Here is a 24,926-nt window from a genome sequence, read left to right as displayed (position 1 = left end):
CTTAATTTACTTCTTTATTCTTTATTTACTTCTTCATTCTTAATTTACTTCTTTATTCTTTATTTACTTCTTTATTCCTTATTTACTTCTTTATTCCTTATTTACTTCTTTATTCTTTATTTACTTCTTTATTCTTTATCTACTTCTTTATTCTTTATTTACTTATTTATTCTTTATTTACTTCTCTATTCCTTATTTACTTCTTTATTCTTTATTTACTTTACTTCTCTATTCCTTATTTACCTTTTTATTCTTAATTTACTTCTTTATTCTTTATCTCCTTCTTTATTTACTTCTCCACGTCGTGCAGAGTGAGTCGCGTGAGCTGGAGAAGTGGGCAGAAGCTCTTGTTCAGGCGCTGACCTCCGCGCCTCTGCCCTCCAACGCCACCGAGGCGCAGGCCCTCCTACACACCCATCAGGAGAAGAAGGTCAGGACCCTAAATATTTATGAAGAGCTAACGTATAGTCTAATTGTCTAATTGTCTTAAACTCTAATTGATGAAACTCCTAACAAATTGTCTAATTGCTTTAAACTCTAATTGATGAAACTCCTAACAAATTGTCTAATTGCCTTAAACTCTAATTGATGTAACTCCTAACAAATTGTCTAATTGCTTTAAACTCTAATTGATGTAACTCCTAACAAATTGTCTAATTGTCTCAAACTCTAATTGATGAAACTCCTAACAAATTGTCTAATTGCCTCAAACTCTAATTGATGTAACTCCTAACAAATTGTCTAATTGCCTCAAACTATAATTGATGTAACTCCTAACAAATTGTCTAATTGCCTCAAACTCTAATTGATGTAACTGCTAACAAATGCTCGAATTGTCTAATTGTCTCGAAGTTTAATTGATAAAATTCCTAAAAGCTGGTCGAATTGTCTAAGGTTATTTTCTGATATAAAGCTCACAATTTATTTAAAGTTTGTAATGATTAATAGTAAGTTTAACCCATGTTGTCCTTTTCATTTGAAACCATTTAGCTTTGATATTTTATATTTCATTATTATTCAGCGTATATCCAGTTACCAGTCATGATTATACGCTTGTACTGTTGTTTTGATTTATATTTTATAATTTTTTATTGTAGAATCAAGTTTAGTGTAACTAATTAATTTTTGAAATAAAAAAAATTATTTAACGTAAAGAAAAATTGTGTGTTTTCAGGCGGAGATTGAAGGGCGCCGCCACGACTTCAAGCAGCTGCGCGAGTTTGGCGAGAGCCTCGTCGCCGACGAGCACAAAGACCAGCAGACCATCTCCCAGGGTCTGGTCACCCTGCAGGGGGTGCAGGATAAGGTGTGTACCGGCAGACCATCTCCCAGGGTCTGGTCACCCTGCAGGGTGACCATCTCCCAGGGTCTGATCACGCTGCAGGGGGTGCAGGATAAGGTGTGTACCAGCAGACCATCTCCCAGGGTCTTATCACCCTGCAGGGGGTGTAGGATAAGGTGTGTACCGGCAGACCATCTCCCAGGGTCTTATCACCCTGCAGGGGGTGCAGGATAAGGTGTGTACCGGCAGACCATCTCCCTGGGTCTTATCACCCTGCAGGGGGTGCAGGATAAGGTGTGTACCAGCAGACCATCTCCCAGGGTCTTATCACCCTGCAGGGGTGCAGGATAAGGTGTGTACCAGCAGACCATCTCCCAGGGTTTGGTCACCCTGCAGGGGGTGCAGGATAAGGTGTGTACCGGCAGACCATCTCCCAGGGTCTGGTCACCCTGCAGGGGGTGCAGGATAAGATCTGTTCCACGAGACTTAATTTAGAAGGCGCTTTGAGATTGGCCAGACAATTTATATTGCTACTGAATTTCGTCATTCAGCGAGCGATTCAACCTGTAATGTCAGCTCTACGTGCGTGAATTTAAACAGAATTTTTCACCCTTATTTGACCATATTTTCGAGACCTTGAAACTGTGACCTTGAAATTTTTACTACTTTTAAATGACCTTGAAATTGACCATATTTTCGAGACCTTGAAATTTCTACTACTTTCAAATGACCTTGAAATTGACCATAGAGTTCGTTTAAAACATTGTATATTTGTTCGTGCAGGTTTTGTCGGAGTGGGAGGCTCGTCAAGATAAGCTTGCACAGGCCAATCAGCTGCAAGTATTCCTGAACATGGCAAGACTTGCTTCTGATTGGCTCGCTGACCAACAAGCTTTTCTTAACAACTCTGACCTCGGCGTGAGTTTAACGCCATAGCTATTTACCGTAACCTCGTCTTAATTAATTAATTCAGCTTATTTTTTTAAACGTGTTGCATGAGCATATGTTAAAAAACGAAGTTATTTATTGGCCATATTTTAACTTCTGAATATATTATGTTCAATGGTAACATAGCTATTTAGGTTACATGCCATTTTCTAGTCTTAGTTAGCATTAGTGGTCAGCCTTATATAACCTTTCCTCTGAATTTTGTATCAGCACAATAGTTGTCGCCTTTTTGGTTTCTATCATCACTAAGAATGAGCTATAACTACTTGTTTACTTATGTATACACAATCCCAATTGATATCTTCTTTTATTTGAGTATGTTTTATCTCTCATCGACACGTCTTCAAAAGTTACGTGTTTTTTTTTTATCGCGGTGTTGCCCTCAGGACTCCCTCGGCAGCGTAGAGGCTCTGATGCGTAAGCACGCGGCCTTCGAGACGTCGTTTGAGGCTCAGAGTTCCAAGATTGATCATATGCTGGTAAACTGCAATACTCTCACTTTACTTTTACTCTTACTTCCAGGGTAGAAATTCATTCATTCATGCTCATCAAGACACGACTCGGAGTTTTACTCCACTCGGAGTTTTACTCCACTCGGAGTTTTACTCGACTCGGAGTTTTACTCGACTCGGAGTTTTACTCGACTCGGAGTTTTACTCGACTCGGAGTTTTACTCGACTCGGAGTTTTACTCGACTCGGAGTTTTACTTGACTTGAAGTTTTACTCCACTCAATACTTAAGTCCAGTATAGTAACAACTGGTGCAGTCGGTTCCCTTGGGTTATTTTAATATTGAATAATCGAGTCAACAGATTTATTTCTGATGCCAAATTTAATCAAAATCATCATGCTGCAAACTCTTCTTTCCAAATAATAGGGTTTGGCGATTTCATTTATGAATAAAAATTCATCAAAACTCACTATAATGCTAACAATTTTCTATAGTATTATCCACACATGATGATCCACATTTTTTCCTATTATGTTTAATATAAATTAGGAATTTTCAAAGTTTAACCCAACATTGATAATTATTATATTTTTCCTTATATTCATCACAGAAATTATGAATTTTCACAAAGTTTACTCCAAAATGGATAATTCGTATATTTGTCCTAATATTCTTCACAGAAATTATGAATTTCTAAAGTTTAATCCAAAATTACTAATTCTTTTATTTTTCCTAATATCCTTCACAGAAATTATGAATTTTCAAAGTCTAATCCCAAATGGATAATTCGTACATTTATGCTGATATTCTGCACAGAAGTTAGGAATTTTTGAAGTTAAATCCTAATTTTATAATTATTATCCTTCTCTTAATATCCTTCGCAGTAATTAGGAATTTTCAAAGTTTAATTCAAAATGCATAATTCGTATATTTATGCTGATATTTTGCACAGAAATTGGAATTTCCAAAGTTTAATCCTAAATTATTAAATATTATATTTTTGCTGAACTTCTTCACAGAAATTGGGAATTTTCGAAATTTAATCCAAATTGCTAATTATTATATTTATGCTGATATTCTGCTCAAAAATTAGGAATTTTCAAAGTCTAATCCAAAACTGCTAATTCGTATATTTATGTTTATATTGTGCACAGAAACTAGGAATTTTCAAAGTCAAATCTAAAATTGCTAATTCGTATATTTATGCTGATATTCACAGAAATTTTTAAAGTTCAATTTCAAATGGATATATCGTATATTTATGTTTATATTGTGCACAGAAACTAGGGAAGACGCTTGTGGAGGGTGATCACTTCGACAGTGAGGGCATCAAGGCGCGCATGGCGGAGGTCGTGGAGAAGAAACGGCAGCTCCTTGCCCTCGCTGGGACCAGGAGTGAGAAGCTTAACATGTCGCGCGCTCTGCAACAGTTCCTTCGCAACGTATATGAGGTATAGTGGATGCTAGAGGTATAATGGTGTACTGTATATTATACGAGGTATAGAAGAAACAGCAGCTCCTTGCCCTCGCTAGGACCAGGAGTGAGAAGCTTAACATGTCGCGCGCTCTGCAACAGTTCCTCCGCAACGTATACGAGGTATAGTGGAATGTTGTACCAGGTATAATGGTGTGCTGTATGTTATATGAGGTATACCAGTGTATTGTAAGATACAAGGTATACCAGTATACTGTAACTATATGAAGTATGCCAGTATACTGTAATTATGCGGGGTGTACTGGCATAATGTCATTAATTTTTCGTCATCGGTGTTCTCATCTATATGAGATTTTCCCCTGTTCCATTTATCTTCAATAAGAATATATTATTATATATTATCTTCTATAGTAATTTTTCAATGATGGCAATTTTCAGTTAGCTATAAACAATTAATCTTGTGCATGGTATTGCCTCCATTAATTTCTATTGGTGTCATTGATTTTAATTTCAACTAAAAACGATAAACGATGATAGTGTCCAAAAGTGTCAGCAAATTTGTACTCTACTTTATGACAGGTCGAAGGCTGGATCGGCGAGAAACTGCTGGTAGTAATGCCAGCATTAATTCCAATTGGTATGGTTGTTTTTAAGTTTTACTAAAAACGATGATAGTGTCCAAAAGTGTCACCAAATTTGTACTCTACTGTATGACAGGTCGAAGGCTGGATCGGCGAGAAGCTGCAGGTGGCAAACGACGAGTCATACATGGACTCCAGCAACCTGCAGTCCAAGAAGCAGAAGCATCAGGCCTTCGAGTCTGAACTGCATGCAAACACTGGACGACTGTCACTGGTGCTGCAGGAGGGTGCGTATTGACTTCTATACATGTTTCTTATTAATAAGAAACATGCTCTGGTCTTTAATCAAACTTGCATAAAAGAAAAACTTCTGCCGAATTACACCAACTTCTATATGAGTGTACGAACTCTTTTCGAAAGCTATGTTCAAAGCTATGTTTGTTTGTTTTAGTGGCTTTAGTTTCTAGCGCTTCAGATCGAGCTATGTTCAAACTAAATTAATCCAAGGCATAATTTATGAACTTTCGATCCGTTATTTTTGGAATCACTTTCGGTATTACCAAATTTTCCGAGTCTTAATATCTCGACAGATATAATTCTTATTCACATTTTAGTAATTTTGCTAGGTTCATTGAAATTAATTAGATCTTGTGCTCGGTAGAAGAATATTTATATTTTAATTTTGATATCGTCAGGTTCTGAGCTGCTCTCCTCCAAGCACTACGCAGCTACGGAGATCCAGGCTCGTCTTGACGCGCTGGAGTCGCTGTGGCAGCAGCTGCAGGACAGCTCGGCCCTCAAGAGGGAGCGACTTCATCAGGCTTATCAGGTACTGAAAGATTAAACTAGTTCGTAACAAGAAATCATACCTTAGTATGAAATCATAGCTTAGTACTAGTTTGTAACAAGAACTCATACCTTAGTAGTAGTTCGTAACAAGATTTCATACCTTAGTATGAAATCATACCTTATTTCGAGTTTGTAACAAGATTTCATACTTTTCATAAACGAGTTCGCAAGATTTCATAGGTACCTTAGTTCAAGAATTTTTATTACTCAGTATCTAAAAGCAAAGAAAATGGCACAAAAATTCACCATAACTTTATAGGAAAACAGTTTTGGAGTCAATCTCCATCGCAAGTTCGACAGTCCTAGAGTGCAAGTAAATCCGAATAATAAATCCTAATTCACTTTGCATTATTCAATAATGCATTCTATACATATTTGATCTTACTTTTGCTTATATTATTTTGCTATGTATATTTGCTTGCTCTCTTGGTCGGGATTTACTGAAGCTCATTGATTGTGCAAATCCAAATAACAAATCATAATTCACTTTGCATTATTCAACAAGGCATTGCACCTGTATCTATTTGAGCTTATTTTTGATTATATTATTTTGTTATGTATTTTGCTTGTTTTCTTGGTCGGGATTTACTGACCCCCCTCTACCTCTTTGCCCTCCTCCTCTCCTCCTCCCCATCCCCCTTTTTGCTAATATTAATATTATTTTGTTATGTATATTTTGCTTGTTATCTTGGTCGAAATTTACTGAAGTTTAATCGTTGTGCAGGCGCTGTTGTTTGGACGCACGCTTGACGACCTGGACGCGTGGATGGACGAGGTAGAGACAGCGCTGCAGTCGGAGGACCACGGCCGCGACCTTACGTCCGTGCACGCCCTCATCAACAAGAACAATAAACTCATGCAAGACGTGACCGCACACAACGTAGAGATCGAACAGAGTCAGGTATGTCTGCCTCTACACATACCGATTACCTGATATGTGATATGACTCTTGATTAGCTTAAGTATATGGTTTATATGACCTCACTCATGCAAGACGTGACCGCACACAACGTAGAGATCGAACAGAGTCAGGTATGTCTGTCCCCACACATACCGATTACAAATGACCTGATATGATTCTTGATTAGCTTAATTATATGGCTTGACGAAATTATATGGCTTGATGAGTATCTACGAAGAGATGTTGGTACTATTCGTCATCCACAACTCCACAACGTCGAGATCGAACAGAGCCAGTTATGTCTGCCTCTACACATACCTATTACCAATTACCTGATATGACCCTTGATTAGCTAAATTATATGGCTTGACGAAATTATATGGCTTACCGAGTGCCTACGAAAAGATGTTATTCCTTGTCATCTAATAACAATCAGTTCAATTAACCGCTATGATACTTTGTAGCGTGATTGGCTAGATTATATGAATTATATGAGCTTTGATTCAATGAAGAATGGTTTAGTGATGTTGGGAGATGCAGTGTTGCGTGGCAGAGATCTCTCATAACTGATTAATTGTTTATCAAGTTATAAATTCAGCAGCAAAATCAGTGAGTTGTACCAGCCATTGGAACGAATTTAAAGTCATTTGACTGTGTTTTGACTCTAATTTAAAGAGCAATAATTAATTCTGCAACAATTCTGTATGCATGCAATGAATGAAAATTCAAAACATAATTTCTTTCATCAGGAGGTTGCTAAAGCCTTTGCCAAGGAAGACCACTTCATGAAAGAAGAAATTCTGGATCGCACAAATGGAATCGCCAAAAGGTAATAGCTAAAAATTTTTTTATTCAATGAAACTGTTGAGTATTCTTGTAGTGTTGTTATAGTGAATTTTTTTTAATAAATTATTAATGAAGGAAAGGGACTTCGTGCAATTCAGGTATAGTTATAGTTATCTAGCCGACATTAATGTTCTTACATGCTTTTGAAGGAATTTACAACTGAAAAAAATTGAGATAATGTTTGAAAACGTTCTCACAAGCGAAATTTTTCAAATAGGTTATTAAATTCATGTTTAATTATTTGAATATTATTCAGATACGAGAGCCTACAAGAACCTCTGCAGATACGGCAGGAGAACTTGTCTGTAGCGCTGCTTCATATCTAATTATTTGAATATTATTCAGGTACGAGAGCCTACAAGAACCTCTGCAGATACGGCAGGAGAACTTGTCTGTAGCGCTGCTTCATATCTAATTATTTGACTGTTATTCAGGTACGAGGGCCTACAAGAACCTCTGCAGATACGGCAGGAGAACTTGTCTGCAGCGCTGAAAGACTCGAAAATTCTATAATATTTTAGTAAATGCATATGTAATTATTTGAATCTTATACAGATACGAGAGTCTGCAAGAACCTCTGCAGATACGGCAGGAGAACTTGTCTGCAGCGCTGCTGCTGCAGGAGCTGCTGCGGGACGTCGACGAGGAACTGCTGTGGCTGCACGAGAAGACGCCGCTCGCCGAGAGCGACGCGCTGGGTGACAGCCTTACTGCCGTACAGAACTACATCAAGAAACATCAAGTCTGTTGAATTATGCTTATTGTGGCCTTATATTATGTATAGAAATCATCAAGTCATGTGATTAATATGTGTATATATATCTCATAATATATTATTATGAGTAGGCATTTTGAATATATTACATCAAGAAACATCAAGTCTGTTGAATTATGCTTATTGTGGCCTTATATTATGAATAGACATTTTGAATAGACTACATCAAGAAGCATCAAGTATGTTGAACTAGGACTATTGTAGTCTTATGTTATGAATAGACATTATGAATAGATTACATCAAGAAACATCAAGTCTGTTCAACTAGGATTATTAAAGCCTTATGTATAGAAATCATCAAGTCACTTAAACTATATTTATTATTGCTTTATATTGTGAGTAGGCATGATTAAAACTATGAATGTTAATGTAATATGATTAAAATTCTAAATGTAAATGCCAGGCTCTGGAGGCTGAGATCGTGTCTCACGACCCCGAAATGGTTAGATCAGAAATGCAATATGATTAAACCAAAACTGTAGTATTATAAAAACTATAAATGTTAATTTCAAACCAAAAATGTAATATGAGAAAAGCTCTAAATGTTAATGCCAGGCACTGTAGGCTGAGATCGCATCGCACGGCTTCGTAGTGGTTTGATCAAAAATGCAATATGATTAAAACCATAAATGTAATATAAATAAAACTATAAATATAATATGAATAAAAATATAAATGTAATATGAATAAAACTATAAATATGATATGAATAAAACTATAAATGTAATATGATTAAAACTCTAAATGTTAATCCTCAGGCTCTGGAGGCGGAGATCGTGTCGCACGACCCCGTGGTAAGCAGCGTCAACAGCCGTGCCCAGCAAATGATTCGCTCAGGACACTTTGCTTCAGAGGACATCAGCTCCCGCTGTGACCACCTCACCAGGGCCTTCAGGAGCCTCAAGGATGCCGCCAGCGTCAGGAAACTTAGGCTCATGGACGCGCAGGAAGTACAAACTGTGAGTAAAACTTATTAATTCTTTTATTGTGAGTAGAACTTATTAATACTATTATTGTGAGTAGAACTTATTATTTCTATTATTGTACATAGAACTTATTATTTCTATTGTTGCGAGTAGAACATTTTATTTCTATCATTGCATGTAGAACTTATTATTTCTTTTGTTGTTAGTAGAACTTATTAATAATATTATTGTGCGTACCATTATTGTGAGTAGAATTTATTATTTCTATTATTGTGAGTAGAACTTATTGTCATTATTTTGTTATTATTATTCTTCATTGCTTCTGCTAGAGAAAACAATATACGGTTAGTATAAAATATAATATGGGTTTTGAAATCAATTTGTAGTTCTTGAAGCTAATCTTTAAAATAATAAGGAAGAGGCAAGCGATAAGTAGTTAACAAGATGAAATCTGTGAGTAGAATGCTTAAATGAGCGAGTAGGACTGTAAAATGAATGTTAGTTAATGGTGTTGCAAATTTTAGATTTAGAAATCGAAATTTTTTTATTTTAATTTCTGTCACGGATTTTTGCCTTTTTTAAATTTTTAAATTTTAAATTAATATGGACCTTATCTACTCTGGCCAACATTGTTACTGTCACGAGTATTTACTGACTTTTCAGCGTAGCAACTTTTCAAAACCAGGGAAAAGGGCTGCACGTGTTCGTGCAGCCTGCACCAAAGTCGCTGAATTACAATATTATTCTATTAATATATTTATTACAACGCGTGCTACAAGCGACATGGGTCTACATTGAATTTCTCATAACCTAATCCTGTTTGATATATTTCAGTTCTACTCAGAAGTTAACGAAGCTCAAGGCTACCTGAAGGAGAAGCGACCGTTGGTGTTGTCTCAAGACTACGGCCGCGACGAAGACTCCACGCAAATTCTCATCAAGAAACTGGAAATTCTTACCCGGGACATTAAGTCTTTTCATTCAACCGTTGAAAATCTGGGCACCACTGCCGCCAAACTCACGGAGCGAGGGCACTTCGACAGCGATAACATCAATAAAATAATGGTGAGTGCGATACTCGGTGGCCATTGTAACCTGAGTCATTGTTGAATGCGTGCAGTGAAATATGTCATTGCTGTCGAGTCATTGTTGAATGCGTGCAGTGAAATATGTCATTGCTGTCGAGTCATTGTTGAATGCGTGCAGTGAAATGTGTCATTGCAACCGAGTCATTGTTGAATGCGTGCAGTGAAATGTGTCATTGCAACCGAGTCATTGTTGAATGCGTGCAGTGAAATGTGTCATTGCAACCGAGTCATTGTTGAATGCGTGCAGTGAAATGTGTCATTGCAACCAAGTCATTGTAATGAATATGATTGTAATGAATATGATTGTAATGAATATGATATTGCGGATGCAATGCAGTCATACTGTGTCAGTGCCGGCAGTAGCGAGAACTTTAGAACGCACTTTGCAGTGAAGTGCAAATGGCATCTGTATCAGACTGTCGGTGGTCTTAGGAGCTTTCAGGCGCAATATTACTGCTACGGAGGAATAAATGTGAATGTACCTTCACTCAAGCGCTTGCACACCACTTTTTGCTGGTGCTGTAAACGCAGTTCACTTTTGTGTTATTATCAAGATATGTCTTAACAATTCTGACGAATAATCCTGCTCAGTATTGGAGCAAGTGAGTTTGATAATTTAATGCGGTTCAGCGCTTATAGTGAAGCGATCATTACCATTGCACTCTTCGATCACCGAGTGATGTTTTTAAAATTTTTTTAGTGCACGTAATAATCAAGTAAGTTTAATCGCATTTTCTGCATAGCATTTAATCGTGAAGTTTTTTGGCGCTGTGCTGAGCCTGCTGTCACTTACTGACGTTATTACGATTACTGTGCTTAGTCCGTGACACCTAATATACTTTAGGTACCATGTATCAATTTAATTGGTCAATTATTATTTAATAATGTAACAGATTTAATTTAACTAATTGGAAATATATTTAATTTAATTAATTAAAAATAGATTTAATTTTTCTAATTAAAAATCTATTTAATTTATCTAATTAAAAATAGATTTAATTTATCTAATTGAAAATAGATTTAATTTATCTAATTGGAATAGATTTAATTTATCTAATTAAAATAGATTTAATTTATCTAATTAAAATAGATTCATTTATCTAATTAATGAATTAATCGTTAATTGTTGACTGAGCAGAGCGGGCTACGCAAGGACCACAACGAGGTTGAGATGCTGTGTGAGCAGCGGTCTCGCCGCCTCCAGCAGAGCGAGCAGCTCTACGCTTTCCTGCGTCGCACCGACCTCCTCCTGGAACAGCTTAATGAACAGGTCTCTTTTCCATCATTCTACGAACTTGTGTTTGTTATTTACACCCTCTATTTTCATAGAAAAAGATCTCCTTTTTCTGTCTACAGGTGACCTCTTCGTTTTCTTGTAAGCTTATATTAACAGCTGTAAAGTTCGTATAATTAAAGAGAACTTTTACCAATAAACTTCACTTGTTTCTATATTTCTGGTATTACAATGCTAGTTTTATCATATGTTACCAGGCATATGAGTTTTTATTTAAACTGTAAAATTTTATATATGTATGGAAATTGATTGTTGGGACACTCCCAACAGTTGAGAGTTTACAGTTAGAAGCCGACATTTCGAAACAAACAGTTAGAGACCTATAGTTCGAAACCGACAGTTCAATGTTGATAGAAGCCTACAGCAGTAGTCAGTTGATAGTGGACATATAAGCAGGCCCGTGTTGACTATTAGCATGATCGTCTGCCACAGATGACGGTGGCCGCTAGCGAGGACTACGGGCGTGACGTGGAGCACGTCGAGCTGCTCATCCAGAAGTTCGAGAGCTTCATGACGTCACTGGCTGCTAACGATGCTAAAGTCGCTCGCATCAAAACTGAAGGCGACAAACTTCTCGAGGACAAGCACCCTGATTCTGATCAAATCAGTGCAAAGGTAAGCATGAGTGTTATGATGATCGCTCGAACGGCATCTTGTTACAACTTATTGTTGACTGTTTTTAGGATTATGTTATTTAAATATTAATAATCCTACAAAGGTTGCGTGCGAAAACTGACCAAATAGGTCGTATTTTCATTCAGGTTCGTTTCGGTCGATTTTCGTGTGTAGGTATGTTTCGTAATTAGTCACAGTAGAGTTAACCTAATGTAATGCAACTTAGTACTAAATTATTTAAGTGTTTAATGTTTGAACTCATAACTTATTATCCGTAGTTCAAATACAAATTCACTAATTGAAGCAACGAATGCGCAGTTTTTTCCTAGCAAAAATTTCCAATCTGACTTCACCTGACATTTTTGATGCCCTGTCGGTATTTCTTTTTTCAAAATGGCGTAGCTATAACTTATTATCCACCTTTTATCTGAGTTTGAAATTTATTATATATAAGGACATGTTCCTAATCCACAGTTGGAGGAGGTAGAACAGTTGTGGGAGGACCTGCGAGAACTCGCAAGCGCTCGTCAAGAGGCCCTCGCTGGAGCAAAACAAGTAAGGGAAACCCTATTAAATTTTCTGTTGGATTTGCGTACAAGTCAAACTAAAAAATATTGGATCATATTAGTAACTTTTTCTATTAACGTGTACCAGACGAATTCTATTTAGTGTGCTATCGTCGATTTTTTTTTCCTGTCTCGCTGCTCCGTTATTGTCCTTGATATTTTTTTCTTATTTTATTTCAGTTGATGATTTTTGGTTTAAGGTTATTCTATCGGCATAAACATCAGTAAATTTTATCAAGTTAGCTTGGTGCAAATTTGTGTTAAAAGGATTTTTTCTTTTCTTTATTTTCAGTTGCTTCTTTGTACGTTATTCTCATGCTCTTTGTATTAACATTAGTAAATGTCATCAAGTTAGATAGGTACAAATTTGTGTTATTAAATCAGGTGCACGTGTTTGACCGGGACGCGGACGAGACAATCCGCTGGATCGTGGAGAAGGACGCGGCGATATCCTCTGAGGATTACGGACAGGACCTCGAGACCATACAGTCCCTGGCACGACGCCACCACGGCTTTGAGAGAGACCTCGCTGCCGTCAGGGAACAAGTCTGTATATTAATTATATGGTCCATAATATAATATATAATTACGGTATTAAATTTATAATTATGTATAGATATAATATCAAAACTTTGCAACTTTATTTAACGTTCAAGAGATTAATGATAGAATGGTAGCGAGATAGGTATGCATTAGAGCTTTCGAGAAACAAGTTAGTGGTAAAAATTATAGGAAAATTCTCTCTACCAAAGTTGATTTCTGTAAAAATATTTATTCTCAGGTAATCTCACGGTTTCTCTAAACTTCAATTACAAAATCCTAAATATATAGCTGCAGAACTATACGTACGTTACTATAATGACTCTAGTTATGCATAACTAGACGTTACTGCATTACTTGACGTTGCATCCGATGCTCTGCATTTCATTGGCTTGTTGAAGAGTAATATGCCAGATTATTTAAAATTTGGCAGCTCACGTAAGGTGCTATGCAATAATGCACGGACCTAACATTAAGCCTAACATTCTCAACATATAAATGCTTCGCAGGTGGATTCATTGATGGCTAAAGCTCAGCGACTGACGGAACTTTTCCCGGACGCCAAAGAACACATTTCCGTGAAGCATAACGAAACCATCGAGATCTGGGACTCGTTGCTGGAACGTTCGGCACTCAGGAAAGAGAAGCTTTTCCAGAGGGAGAATCTTCAGTCGTATTTCGGAGAGTTGTCCGAGCTCATGGCTTGGATTATTGAGATGCGTGCCAAGGTTACTGCTCCCGAGCTTCCCAAAGACGTGCCTTCAACAGAAGCGATCATCTCAAGACATGAAGAGTACAAGGCTGAGATTGATAGCCGTGCCGAGACCGTCGCCAAGCTCAGCAATGACGGTAATTCGCTAATTGATCGACCAGATCTTCATTTCATGGCCGAGGAAATTGGAGACAAAGTCGCCGCGCTGCAGGATAACTGGAGCAGCCTTCTCGATTGTTGGAGGAAACGCGATGATATCTACAAGAAAAATCTGGATCTCAGGGTGAGTCTGATTGATTTTTTTTTTAAATTTGTGCGTGCGGTTGTTGTGTTGTGTGTTCTTGATTATAGTTAGGCACAATCCTATTTTAAATGCATGCGTGCTCATATACAGAAATTACAAATTTCGAATACCCGCGCGAAGTCCGATTTTATATTGTTGTTGGTCTAATGTATGTCCATTTTAAGGCTGAAATATCAAAATCTTTTTAAGGTAATATTTCTCTCCAACTGTCTTTGATAGTAATTTGATTGTGCAATTGTGAACGTCAACCCTGAAATGAATGCTCAAAAATGTTCCTCATTTTTGTAGATGTTCCTGCGCGACGCGATGATATTATTATATCATATTCTTAATTCATAACGTCATTAGATTGTATATTTCAACATTAGAATTGTTTTGTAGATGTTTCTGCGCGACGCGATGATATTATTATATCATATTCTGACTGCATACCGTCATTAGATTGTATATATCAACATTAGAGTTGTTTTATAGATGTTCCTGCGCGACGCCGCCCTCATCGAGTCCTGGATCGAGTCCAGCGAGGGGATCGTCAAAGACGAGGACCTGGGCAAGAGTATTGAGGAGGTCGAGGAGCTCATCAGGCGTCATAACGACTTCATCAAAACTGTCGAGGCTCAGGAGGATAAACTGAATCCTATCAAGCGGGTCACTAAGGTGGGCTCAGGAGGATAAACTGAACCCCATCAAGCGGGTCACTAAGGTGGGCTCAGTAGGATAAACTGAACCCCATCAAGCGGGTCACTAAGGTGGGCTCAAGAGGATAAACTGAACCCCATCAAGCAGGTCACTAAGGTGCTACTTCGTTCCCTGTATATCACTGTTAACTTACGAAAGTCGCGACCAACGTATCGGTGACAATGTGAAACGATGTGAAAAAAATGCGTTTTTTCGCACTGGTTCGTAAGTTCATACGCGTCAGCGTACAACCGCGTCTCTTGATTCAATTGGGCTTACACAAGCGTTCTTATTCAATCAATGATGATGCAAAATTCAAGTGTTTTAGAGGAAGCTCTTCTTGCAAACCTAATCAGTACGCATTTATGGACGAATCCCTGTTCTGTATTTGTTTTAAAATTGAAGGAAAACATGAATCCGATTTATCTTTCTGTTGCAGGTATGCTTGTTGCTCCTCAATTAGGCTGCAAATTCATTGAACGCTCATTATTTACCAAAATTTATTTCGGTCACTTAGCTTGGTGCTTATATCAAACCTATTGACAAATTGTTTAAGCCTAATTTTGTATATTGCTTGTGTGACTATTTCCTGATTTTAATTTGTATTACTTGCAGATTGAAGCTGACTTTGAGTCACTGAAGCAGCGCGAAGAGAACAACCGACGTGATTTGGAGTCCCGCCGTGAAGCTGACCGCGTCGAGGCCCTCAAGAGGAAAGAAGTGAACCGCATCACCGAGGAGCGCAGGAGGGAAGACGAGCGTCGCAGGACGCAGGAAATTAAGTTTACGAAGGAAGACATGGAGGCCGTGCGCATGAAACTCAACGGAGAGTACGGCGACGGCTCCAATGTTGCTTACGAGGACGACATGGCTAGGTCAGGGAGACTTTCTTGCTTATCTTAGGAGTTCTTAGTTGATCCTATCTGATGAGCTCTTAGCAGATCCTCTCTAGGGAGAGTTTTTAACAGATCCTCTCCAGGGAGAGTTTTTAGCAGATCCTCTCCAGGGAGAGTTCTTAGCAAGCCATCTCAACGGGAACTGAAGCTGAAGAAGCCCAATATTCGCTTTCAAGATTTCTTTTTAATTATAAATAAATATGAGAGATTGTAAAAGTCAATTAATTCACTTAATTAACTCTACGCTATGGGCTTCCGCAGCATCTTTATTTCCCTGAGTAATATGACTTTAAAGCTTCTGGTGGAATGGTGTTGGTCTTGCCTAGTTGGTGCTTGTTAGTTGCGTTGGTTTTGATGTGATGCTAAAATTCGGCATGATAGTTATAAGGAAATTTTCTATAATCATAAAAATTTTCAAGTTTTCCAACCGAAATTCTGCCTATTCTCTTTAATTAAGCCTTTTTTCGCACTAGACACAACTTGAGTTGTAAAACTATGCCACTATAATTGCATCAAGTCATTCAAATAACTGATTTATTTGAATGACTGCCATTCAAATACTATTGCAGTTGCGCTGAATGGCATAGTAATCATGATAACCGAAATTATATTCCGTTGTCAATGCGATAGATGCTCTTTTCCGTCTTGATGCCGTGCATCGATAATCAAGGGAAACGTTATTTTCTTCAAGCCAAATTATTGATACGTCTTAACGCTTAATTTTTTCTTATTTGTTACTATCACGTTTTGCTGTGGAGAATCTTCATGTTGACTATCAATGATGTAGTCAACTAATTATAGTTGACGTCGTGAACTAATGATAATAGTTCATCTTTAAATTAAAAATATTAAATGATGGCGTTGACGACTTTATAATTAGGTTTATCTGAACGAATCTGTAATTTTTCGAACGAATCATTTTTGCTCCACGGCCGCTATTGTCTTAGAAGAAACTGATTCAAGCTTTCACGAACGGAACAACCGAAACATTGCCTCTTGTATCTCTGACTACTAATGATAATCATGATGTACTAATGATGATCATGATGTACTAATGATAATCATTATGTACTAATGATAATCATGATGTACTAATGATAATCATTATGTACTAATGATAATCATGATTTACTAATGATGATCATGATGGTATGGGAGAATACCGGATTCTTTTCTAAGAATAGTGTTAAACCTCAGTAATTAGAAACATGATAGGTGCTCCCTCTAATTTTTGTTTACTTTTTTAATTATTTAGTATTTTTACTTCAGCAACTTTCGCGTGTTTTGCGTTGCAACGATTTAAATCCTGAATTGTTTAATGCAGCTTCACCGTAGTTTGCTAGTCTGCATGACCTAAGGATTTCTATCGTCTGACAGCGCCGGTGATGGGTTAACTCATTCAAAATATAAAATTACTATCAAAATATTAGATAAACGAGCGCAATTATCTTTAATTCTCGACCCATTAAAACGCTGCCTCTTACCCTCGGCTGAGTTGTGAGTCTCTTCATTCAACTGAACCATCAGAAGCGAACATTGAATTCTTCTTCGTCAGTTCTGAATACTTGAATATTTGTACGAATAGTTGACCCATCGCTGTGTTTGGGAAACTGGGATTGACGGTTTTTTACTAAATATTTATCTCGTGGCTCTCCTTCGCTGGTAATAATCAATAATCATATCCATTTATTGAGAACTATTAATCAGCCTATACAAGCCTGCGGAGGCAAATGCTGTTCGCTAAATGGGGTCTGTCTGTAAAGCATACGACCTTATAAACGAAAACGATATTGACACGTAACGTAAATTTTATATCTTGCTTCAAATGGCGTTGCGAAGAGTTACCAAAACTTTTCTGAATCTATTTCTGGGAGCATAAATTTGAGCGAAATTGAAGCCATGAGATCATCGTAAAGTGCCTGTTGTTTTTCGCTTACGTGTTGCATGCTCATTGCTAAAGCCTGGAGTTGATGTTACACCCACAGCGACTCCTCGAGGTCTGCCTACAGCAACAGCCCCAGCACCAGCAGGAAGAATTCCCTAAGCTTCCATCTTCAAAGAGGAGCTTTCTCTTCTTTCAATGACAAGCACAGGTAATATCCTGTGCCAACAAGTGGTCACAAGTCAGAGTTGTGTCTTGCAGATTGTCTCGTCCATTTTTTGTCTTTATTGCTAAAAGAAAAAGTTTTGAGATCGCCAAAGAGATTTGACAACCGGATCATCGTATGTCTTTCGTATCACTTCTTAAAGTTATACGTAAATGCAATAATAATAGAAGCTTGGTCGTAATCCAATCATCGAACACAAATTGAGTTAGCCAGAGGATTAATTTTCATCGAATGAAAACTAGGTCATAAATAGCGTGAAGTTGTTAGTGAAGATGTCGATGGTATTTGTGTGTTGAACTTGGTTCAACACACACAAATTGGTTCATCACTTGGTTGTTGGTTCATCTTCTGCGACTGGCGCACGCCTCAGAATACCTTATGAAATGAGATCAATGTATGACATAGCAACTTGTATGATAATGTATGACGTAGAAACTTCTGGCGCTCTCGAAGAAACAACTTGACGTGCAGACAGTACGTAGTGGCCTCACGAAATTCAATCACTCCAGTCATCGTCCCTAATCCCGAATCTTAAAATATGTTTTGCATGAACTTTAACTGCATCGGTGTAATAATTCATAATTGCAATACTTATTGCATTGCTAGATAAGCATAATAACCTGCGCTTCAAAATAACGCATAAGTTTCGCGAGTTAAAGCATGGTACGGTAAATTGCAATAAAGTTGTGGGTGCCATTCTAAGTTTTAGTTGTGTTTGTCTGCATGCTCTGGATCTCTTCTTCCCATCTTCTCATGCCTGATCTTCACTTGCCTTCAACTTCAAAAAACACTTCACAATACTTTATTTTTGTTATCTTTAACTTTTGTAACTTATGTGTGCATAGTAGCTAGTCTTTGTTTTTTGTGTATTTATATTTTCTCTATTCTTAATCCGCATTTTTCAATTCTTTCAATTGAACACTTTAATCATTTTATCTCGTCTATTGACTCCTTATGGTTAATTTCGTCAAGAGTTACTAATATGAAATTCATTACGATGTTTCTTTTATATCTTTATATTATTATCTTTCTTTTTTATCGAAGAAAACATCATGTTATTATGATGTTTCTTTCATTATTATTATATTTATTTATTCCTTTTATTATCGTAAAATCTGAAGAAGTTAAGAAAAAATAATGAAATTTTGGATCATCATTACCTTATTTAGACTGCTAACTGACATTTTTGTTGCTAAGTTTCAAGCCTATTTTCAATTTTTGTCCCTCTTTTCGTATTGTGCTTTTTTATGTTTTTGCCTCTTTCTACATTTTTGTGTATCAATTGAACCGCTTTTCTTTTTAGCGCATTTTCTCATTTATGGAAAAAATGCACTATTGTGCTCACCATGTCCGTCTGTCCGTCCGTCCGTCTGTCCGTCCGTCCGTCCGTCTGTCCGTCCGTCCGTGACCTCAAGTTTTCGTCGACGAGAAAATGCGCTCTCTGTCACTCACTGCTGGGAGTAATGAGTTATATTTTTTTACTATCATGCCCCTACTTCCGGCCTTTTTTCATGTTAACTTTCTATCAATGTTGTTTTCATATACAAGCCATATTCGTTTCTGATGTCATTCCTAATTCCTTACGCACGTTTGTTGGTTCACGACATGAAAAATGGTTCACGAATGGTTGGTTCACGCACGTTTTTTGGTTCACGACAGACTGGAGAACGAAGACGAAGGATTCCACAGGTCAGGATCCTACGCTAGCCTCAGCAGCCTCAAGCGCGGGGGCAGCTCTCGCCCCGACCTCTACAAGGCATCGCTGTCAGTCCACAAAGGAGGCTTCGGTGCGTTACTTATAATATATTGTAAAAATTATATTGTTACTTATATTGTAAAAATTATTTTGTTACTTATATTGTAAAAATTATATTGTTACTTATATTTTAAAATTATATTGTTACTTATATTTTAAAATTATATTGTTACTTATATTTTAAAATTATATTGTTACTTATATTGCAAAAATTATATTGTTACTTATATTGTAAAAATTATATTGTTACTTATATTGTAAAAATTATATTGTTACTTATATTTTAAAATTATATTGTTACTTATATTGTAAAAATTGGTGCATTTATTAAGTACAATGTTACATAGTTATTAAATTGGTAGCTCAGCTAGGCCAACACTATTGGCAGCTAAATTAACGCTCTCAATAAGGATATGCTGACAGAATATTCATTTTTTGTTGTTTTTTTATGACTCATTCGTTAATTTAATGGTTAATTAATTTAACGCATTAATTAATTACTCGTTCATTTATGCATTTAATGAGTCAGTGTTAGGTTTGATAAATGCCTTGGCTGCAGGATTTTTCATTTTAGAAGAATCGAATCGCAGAACTTAAGTAGATGGAAGTATTATTGCACTGTATTACTCCGTACGATAATAATTGTTCCTTTTGTTTAATCTTATTTTGCAATGATTAGAAGTGTGCAATGTGCTTCTTTGACCGCATTGTTCTAAATAACATACATGAATCATAACAACACCAAAATATAATTAATATGTAATAATTAGTTGAAATTAATTTTATACTTATTTCACTGATTTTAATGATTACTTGAAATTAATAAAATAATTTTTATAATTATTTTAATAATTAATTGAAATTAATATAGTAATTTCTTCACTTCAGACCTGAATCATAACAACACCAAAATATAATTATTATTTAATAATTAGTTGAAATTAATATAATAATTTCTTCACTTCAGACCTGAAGCGCGCTGAGAGCATGAAGATGGTAATTATTTTAAAACTTAGTTAAAATTAAAACAATTAAGTTTTTCATTGCAGACCTGAAGCGCGCTGAGAGCATGAAGATGGACCCGAACTCTGCGAACAAGAAGCCGAAGCGCACGCCCAGCTTCACGACCCGTCGTCGCACGCAGAGCTTCAGGAAGCACAAGCAGAAGGGCGCCAACAGCGAAGACTTGGACGACCTGCCGCCCGTTGAGGTCAGGGGATACCTCGACAGGAAGCAGGAGCTTCAGAGCGGCGGCAAGCGCGCTCCTATGAGGAGCTGGAAGCCCTTCTATACTGGTGGGTACCATGCTTAGGACTATTGTTGTTGTTATTATTATTATTATCACTATTATTCTTATTATTGCACGATGTCCTTATGCTCAGAATTACTATTATTAATAATATTATTATTATTGCACTAGGTCATCATGCTCAGGACTATTGTTGTTATTGGTAAAACCAATGTTATTGTTATTACACTAGGTCATTATGCTTAGAACAGGCATAATGCACTAGGTAGGTCATCACGCTCACAACTGTTATTTTTATTGTTATTATGAACTATTATTATTGTTTTTGTTATTAGTATTGCACTAGGTCGTTATGCCCAGAAGAGGCCATTATGTCGACTATCCTGCAGGAAGCCTTGCTTTGTTTCTCTCGTTAACTGCGTTAGCCTGTCGAAAGCCAGTATAATTATGCTGAACTAGTGTTTAAAAGTCCGTAAATATAAATAATGACTAGGATAGTTACTGCGCCACTAGCGTGAGTCTGCTCGAGCTATCGGTATTGACGTGGGTGTGATGGCTTTGCCTATCTTGCTGAGAAATTTAAAAATATATATATTTTTCAGCTTTTTCAATTAGCCTTGGTTCCAGTGGTAACCCTGATTAGTTAATCATCAACTTTATTTGACCAACAACTGTGTCATTTTCTGTCTCAAAAACTTTCAAGTTTCAAATGCTATTGCTCTGATTATTGTCACTTCAGGCGGAGATGTTCTGAGGACAGATGGTGATTTTGGATAAGTAACTTGATATTCTTTGACTTATTTGCATCGCTATAGAATGCATTTATTTACTCATCCCAAAATATAAGAGGCTCGATACAATGTTTAAAATCCTGTATAATTTTTTTTAAATCCTGTATAAAGTTACTACAGCTAATCCTCATAACATATAGAGAACAAATATAGTCATCTGAAAAAATGTATTCATATAAATATAGTCATATGAAAAAAATCAACAAATATAGTCATATGATTTTTTAGATGTTCGATTTACATTGAATGCCCCCTGTGTTGCAGTTCTCTGCGGCCCGCTGATGCGTTTCTTCAAAGAAGAAAAAGATTAATATTGAATAATAGGATTAATATTAAAATACGTTTGATTAATATTGAATGCCTCCTGTGTTACAGTTCTCTGTGGTCAGCTGATGTGTTTCTTCAAAGAAGAAGAAGATTTCGTCTCTCAGAAGGCAGCGTCACCGCCCATCAACATCATGCAAGCTAACGTCCGGCCAGCCACCGACTACACCAAGAAAAAGAATGTCTTCAGGTATTTGTATTATCATTATTGTATTATATATTTATGTCACACATTATATTATATTATTCTTTATTGTATTTATGACCTTCTTAGTTCTAGCTATCAACCAAAAAAAATTACCGTTGAAAAATTCTTCACATTTCCATGTAGGTTTTAAATCATTCGAATTCCTGGGCATAGCTGTGAAAATTGAAATAGTCTTTCCATCGCAACCGGTTCTTGCTCTATTTAGTTTGTCGACATTGATTCTTTATCTTGCTATGCCACTGAGACTTGATTTAGATTATGGCGAGTTATTATTGTGATGTGTGTAATGTTAAAATTTGCTAATAAAGATCTATTCTATTCAAAATAAGCGCAATTTGTCCAGAAATATATCGTTTTTAATGTCTCCAACTGCTCGTTACAAATGCACGATTAATTTTCGTACTTAATTTATGATTGACGCGAATTAAATATTATATCATCATAATCTGTAATTTTCTTAAATCCTCGTGGTGATCAGGCTGGTGACACGGGACAACGCCGAGTATCTTTTCGAGGCGGACACTGAAGAACTCATGCAAGACTGGGTCAACAAGATCGCCTTCCATGCAACTCTGCCGCCCTCCAAACAACTCATGTCTTACGATGACCGCAAGGTATCAAGAATATCTATTTTAAATCCATTACAATGTTATTATTACTTTTTGGTGTGGGTGTCATTTACGATCATTTCGTACGATGTAATATATACAGCATATCTGTCAGCGAATTATCAAAACACTTTTCCTCCAAACAACTCGTGTCATACGATGACCGCAGGGTACCAACAATATCTATTTGAAATCCAGTGCAATGTTATTGTTATTTTATGGTGTGGGTGTCATTTACGATCATTTCGTACGATGTAATATATACAGCATATCTCTCAGCGAATTATCAAAACACGTTCAAGTGCATGCAGCCGCCGATTTATCGCCTGTGATTGATGGGCTTAGCGTATAAATAAATTATAGCTTAAACAGCGTCATGCATAGCGACGTATTGGCACGCGCTCTCCTCTTCAACGACATCGTAATTTATTAATTCTTGTAATAATGCTTCACTCTAATGTTCGTTTATTTTTTAATTGAAATAGATAATTTTTAAATCGGCCAATAATTTTAGTATTTAATTAATGATGATTAATCAAGGAATATTTTTTACAGTCTTTCAAATTGTGAATATTTTATAAAGTTTTTTTGCACTGCTCCTTCTATATTATCAATGAGTGTTTACGAATATGTATCTGGGTTTTACTTGAACTTTGGATTGATGTCTTGTAAAAATATTCAGAATTTTCATTGTGATATAAAGCATTTGCTTCATGGATGTTTGTTGCTTTACATGTTAGGCTTACAAAATTCGTGTCTTCTTGAATATTGCACCATTCGCAGTTTATATAGTAATGTTTGTCGGAACACAATTATTTTCCACTCTGTTTGTAATAGAATTGTTTTGTGTGTCACCATCGCGCTTGTTCTTTCTCTTCAGCTGCTATCTGTCATATTCGTCTGGTGCTCGTTCCATAACCAGCAGAATAGCTGCTCAGATTCACTCGGAGTAAATAATTGTTGTTTTTAACTCCACAAAATAATCTATCGCTTGCTTCTGTTGATCTTATAAATTTAATAGATTGTTGAATTAGGTTTTAAATTGCATTACGAGATTAATTAAGCTATATCAACCGATTCATTGCTACGCCGAATTTAAGCCTATTCAATTAACATTGCGATTCAATCTACGCCGATTCAATTAATATTGAAAACCAATTATTTTTCTCCTTTTTTTTGTTCAATGCGATTAAAACAATCTTCTGGCAGTTATGGTAACGAGCTTCGTGTTATTTTCTATTCGTAATTTGTGTGCTTGTGTATGTTTACGTTACGTCTATTACCGCGTCAGGAGCCTGGTAATAACAGCAACAGCTCTTCTCGTAACTACGTGAGCACGGTCATCCACATCGGCGGTTCCGGATCAACGGACCAGCTAAATGTGTCCGCTGATTCTTACCCGTCCGAAAGATCCTCACCATCGTCACAGCATCGGCAAGATTTAACGGGAGGCCGTGACCCCGCTAGACCGGTCTCACAGTCCTTAGATAATCCCCTCTATGCAAACCTTGATCATGTGAGTGATGAATCAATCCCTTGACTACGTTTTATAATTTCCCAGATCCTATGAAGTTTAGGTTCAAAATCCTCTCATGTTCCTATCGTGGGACCAGGAATGCAAGTGGATCCTTGTATCGAATCCGACTATCGGAATAGAAAAATGCCTGATTATAGCATATTTCACACAAAACACGCTATTGTAGATAAAATGTATTTCCTATCTGTCCGCTTTCTGTCTTGCTTGCAATGTTTACGTTGTTCTTTGTGTGCATCTATTGCGTGCAATTGTGGGCATTTATAGTTTTTTAATGGTATTTTGATTGAATATTTGGATGCGTTAAATAAATAACATTAAAATCTCAGCAACTACTTCGTTTCAAATTTGAATAAAATACCTTACAAGATTATAAATTTTCAAGTGGAAAGTGGGCATCAATTCAATTCTTCACGCAGTACCTAAAGAATTAGAGAAAGGGCTACTTTTCCCACGGCTGAAATATATGAATTCTATTTTTATTTTTTGCAAAAGCGTTAATTCCATATTGAATGCAAGAGATCGAACTGAATTCCATTCTTTGTGTGGTGCTTCTTTAATATATATCAAGCTTCCAATATATTTATAAAGTTTTCACAATAAACGGTTTTAACTACATGTTTCATTGATGGTGCTACTTTATGTTAGTGATTGTGCTAAT

The 24,926-nt window shown here is 36.7% G+C and overlaps 1 protein-coding gene across 1 annotated transcript in view; it reads left to right on the top strand.

The window, feature by feature from the left end:
- The window catches only part of LOC108676463 (spectrin beta chain, non-erythrocytic 1), a 122,984-nt gene that overhangs the window by 89,141 nt on the left and 8,917 nt on the right, over positions 1-24,926 (top strand). The window contains 25 exon segments of the mRNA XM_047882914.1: positions 311-430; positions 1,175-1,306; positions 2,066-2,200; positions 2,617-2,709; positions 3,962-4,132; positions 4,834-4,984; positions 5,393-5,526; positions 6,271-6,447; positions 7,197-7,276; positions 7,849-8,035; positions 8,827-9,027; positions 9,829-10,059; positions 11,221-11,352; positions 11,809-11,991; positions 12,466-12,546; positions 12,942-13,103; positions 13,607-14,092; positions 14,588-14,770; positions 15,407-15,666; positions 17,673-17,780; positions 19,455-19,582; positions 20,601-20,846; positions 21,967-22,105; positions 22,602-22,737; positions 24,023-24,247. Of these exon segments, the coding sequence (XP_047738870.1) occupies positions 311-430; positions 1,175-1,306; positions 2,066-2,200; positions 2,617-2,709; positions 3,962-4,132; positions 4,834-4,984; positions 5,393-5,526; positions 6,271-6,447; positions 7,197-7,276; positions 7,849-8,035; positions 8,827-9,027; positions 9,829-10,059; positions 11,221-11,352; positions 11,809-11,991; positions 12,466-12,546; positions 12,942-13,103; positions 13,607-14,092; positions 14,588-14,770; positions 15,407-15,666; positions 17,673-17,780; positions 19,455-19,582; positions 20,601-20,846; positions 21,967-22,105; positions 22,602-22,737; positions 24,023-24,247 (4,281 nt within the window).

Source organism: Hyalella azteca, unplaced genomic scaffold (assembly GCF_000764305.2).
Source record: "Hyalella azteca isolate HAZT.00-mixed unplaced genomic scaffold, Hazt_2.0.2 contig11629, whole genome shotgun sequence".
In the NCBI taxonomy this organism is placed as follows: Eukaryota; Metazoa; Arthropoda; class Malacostraca; order Amphipoda; family Hyalellidae; genus Hyalella; species Hyalella azteca.
Note: the sequence above shows the minus strand (reverse complement) of the source record. Positions and strands in the feature narration are given on the sequence as shown.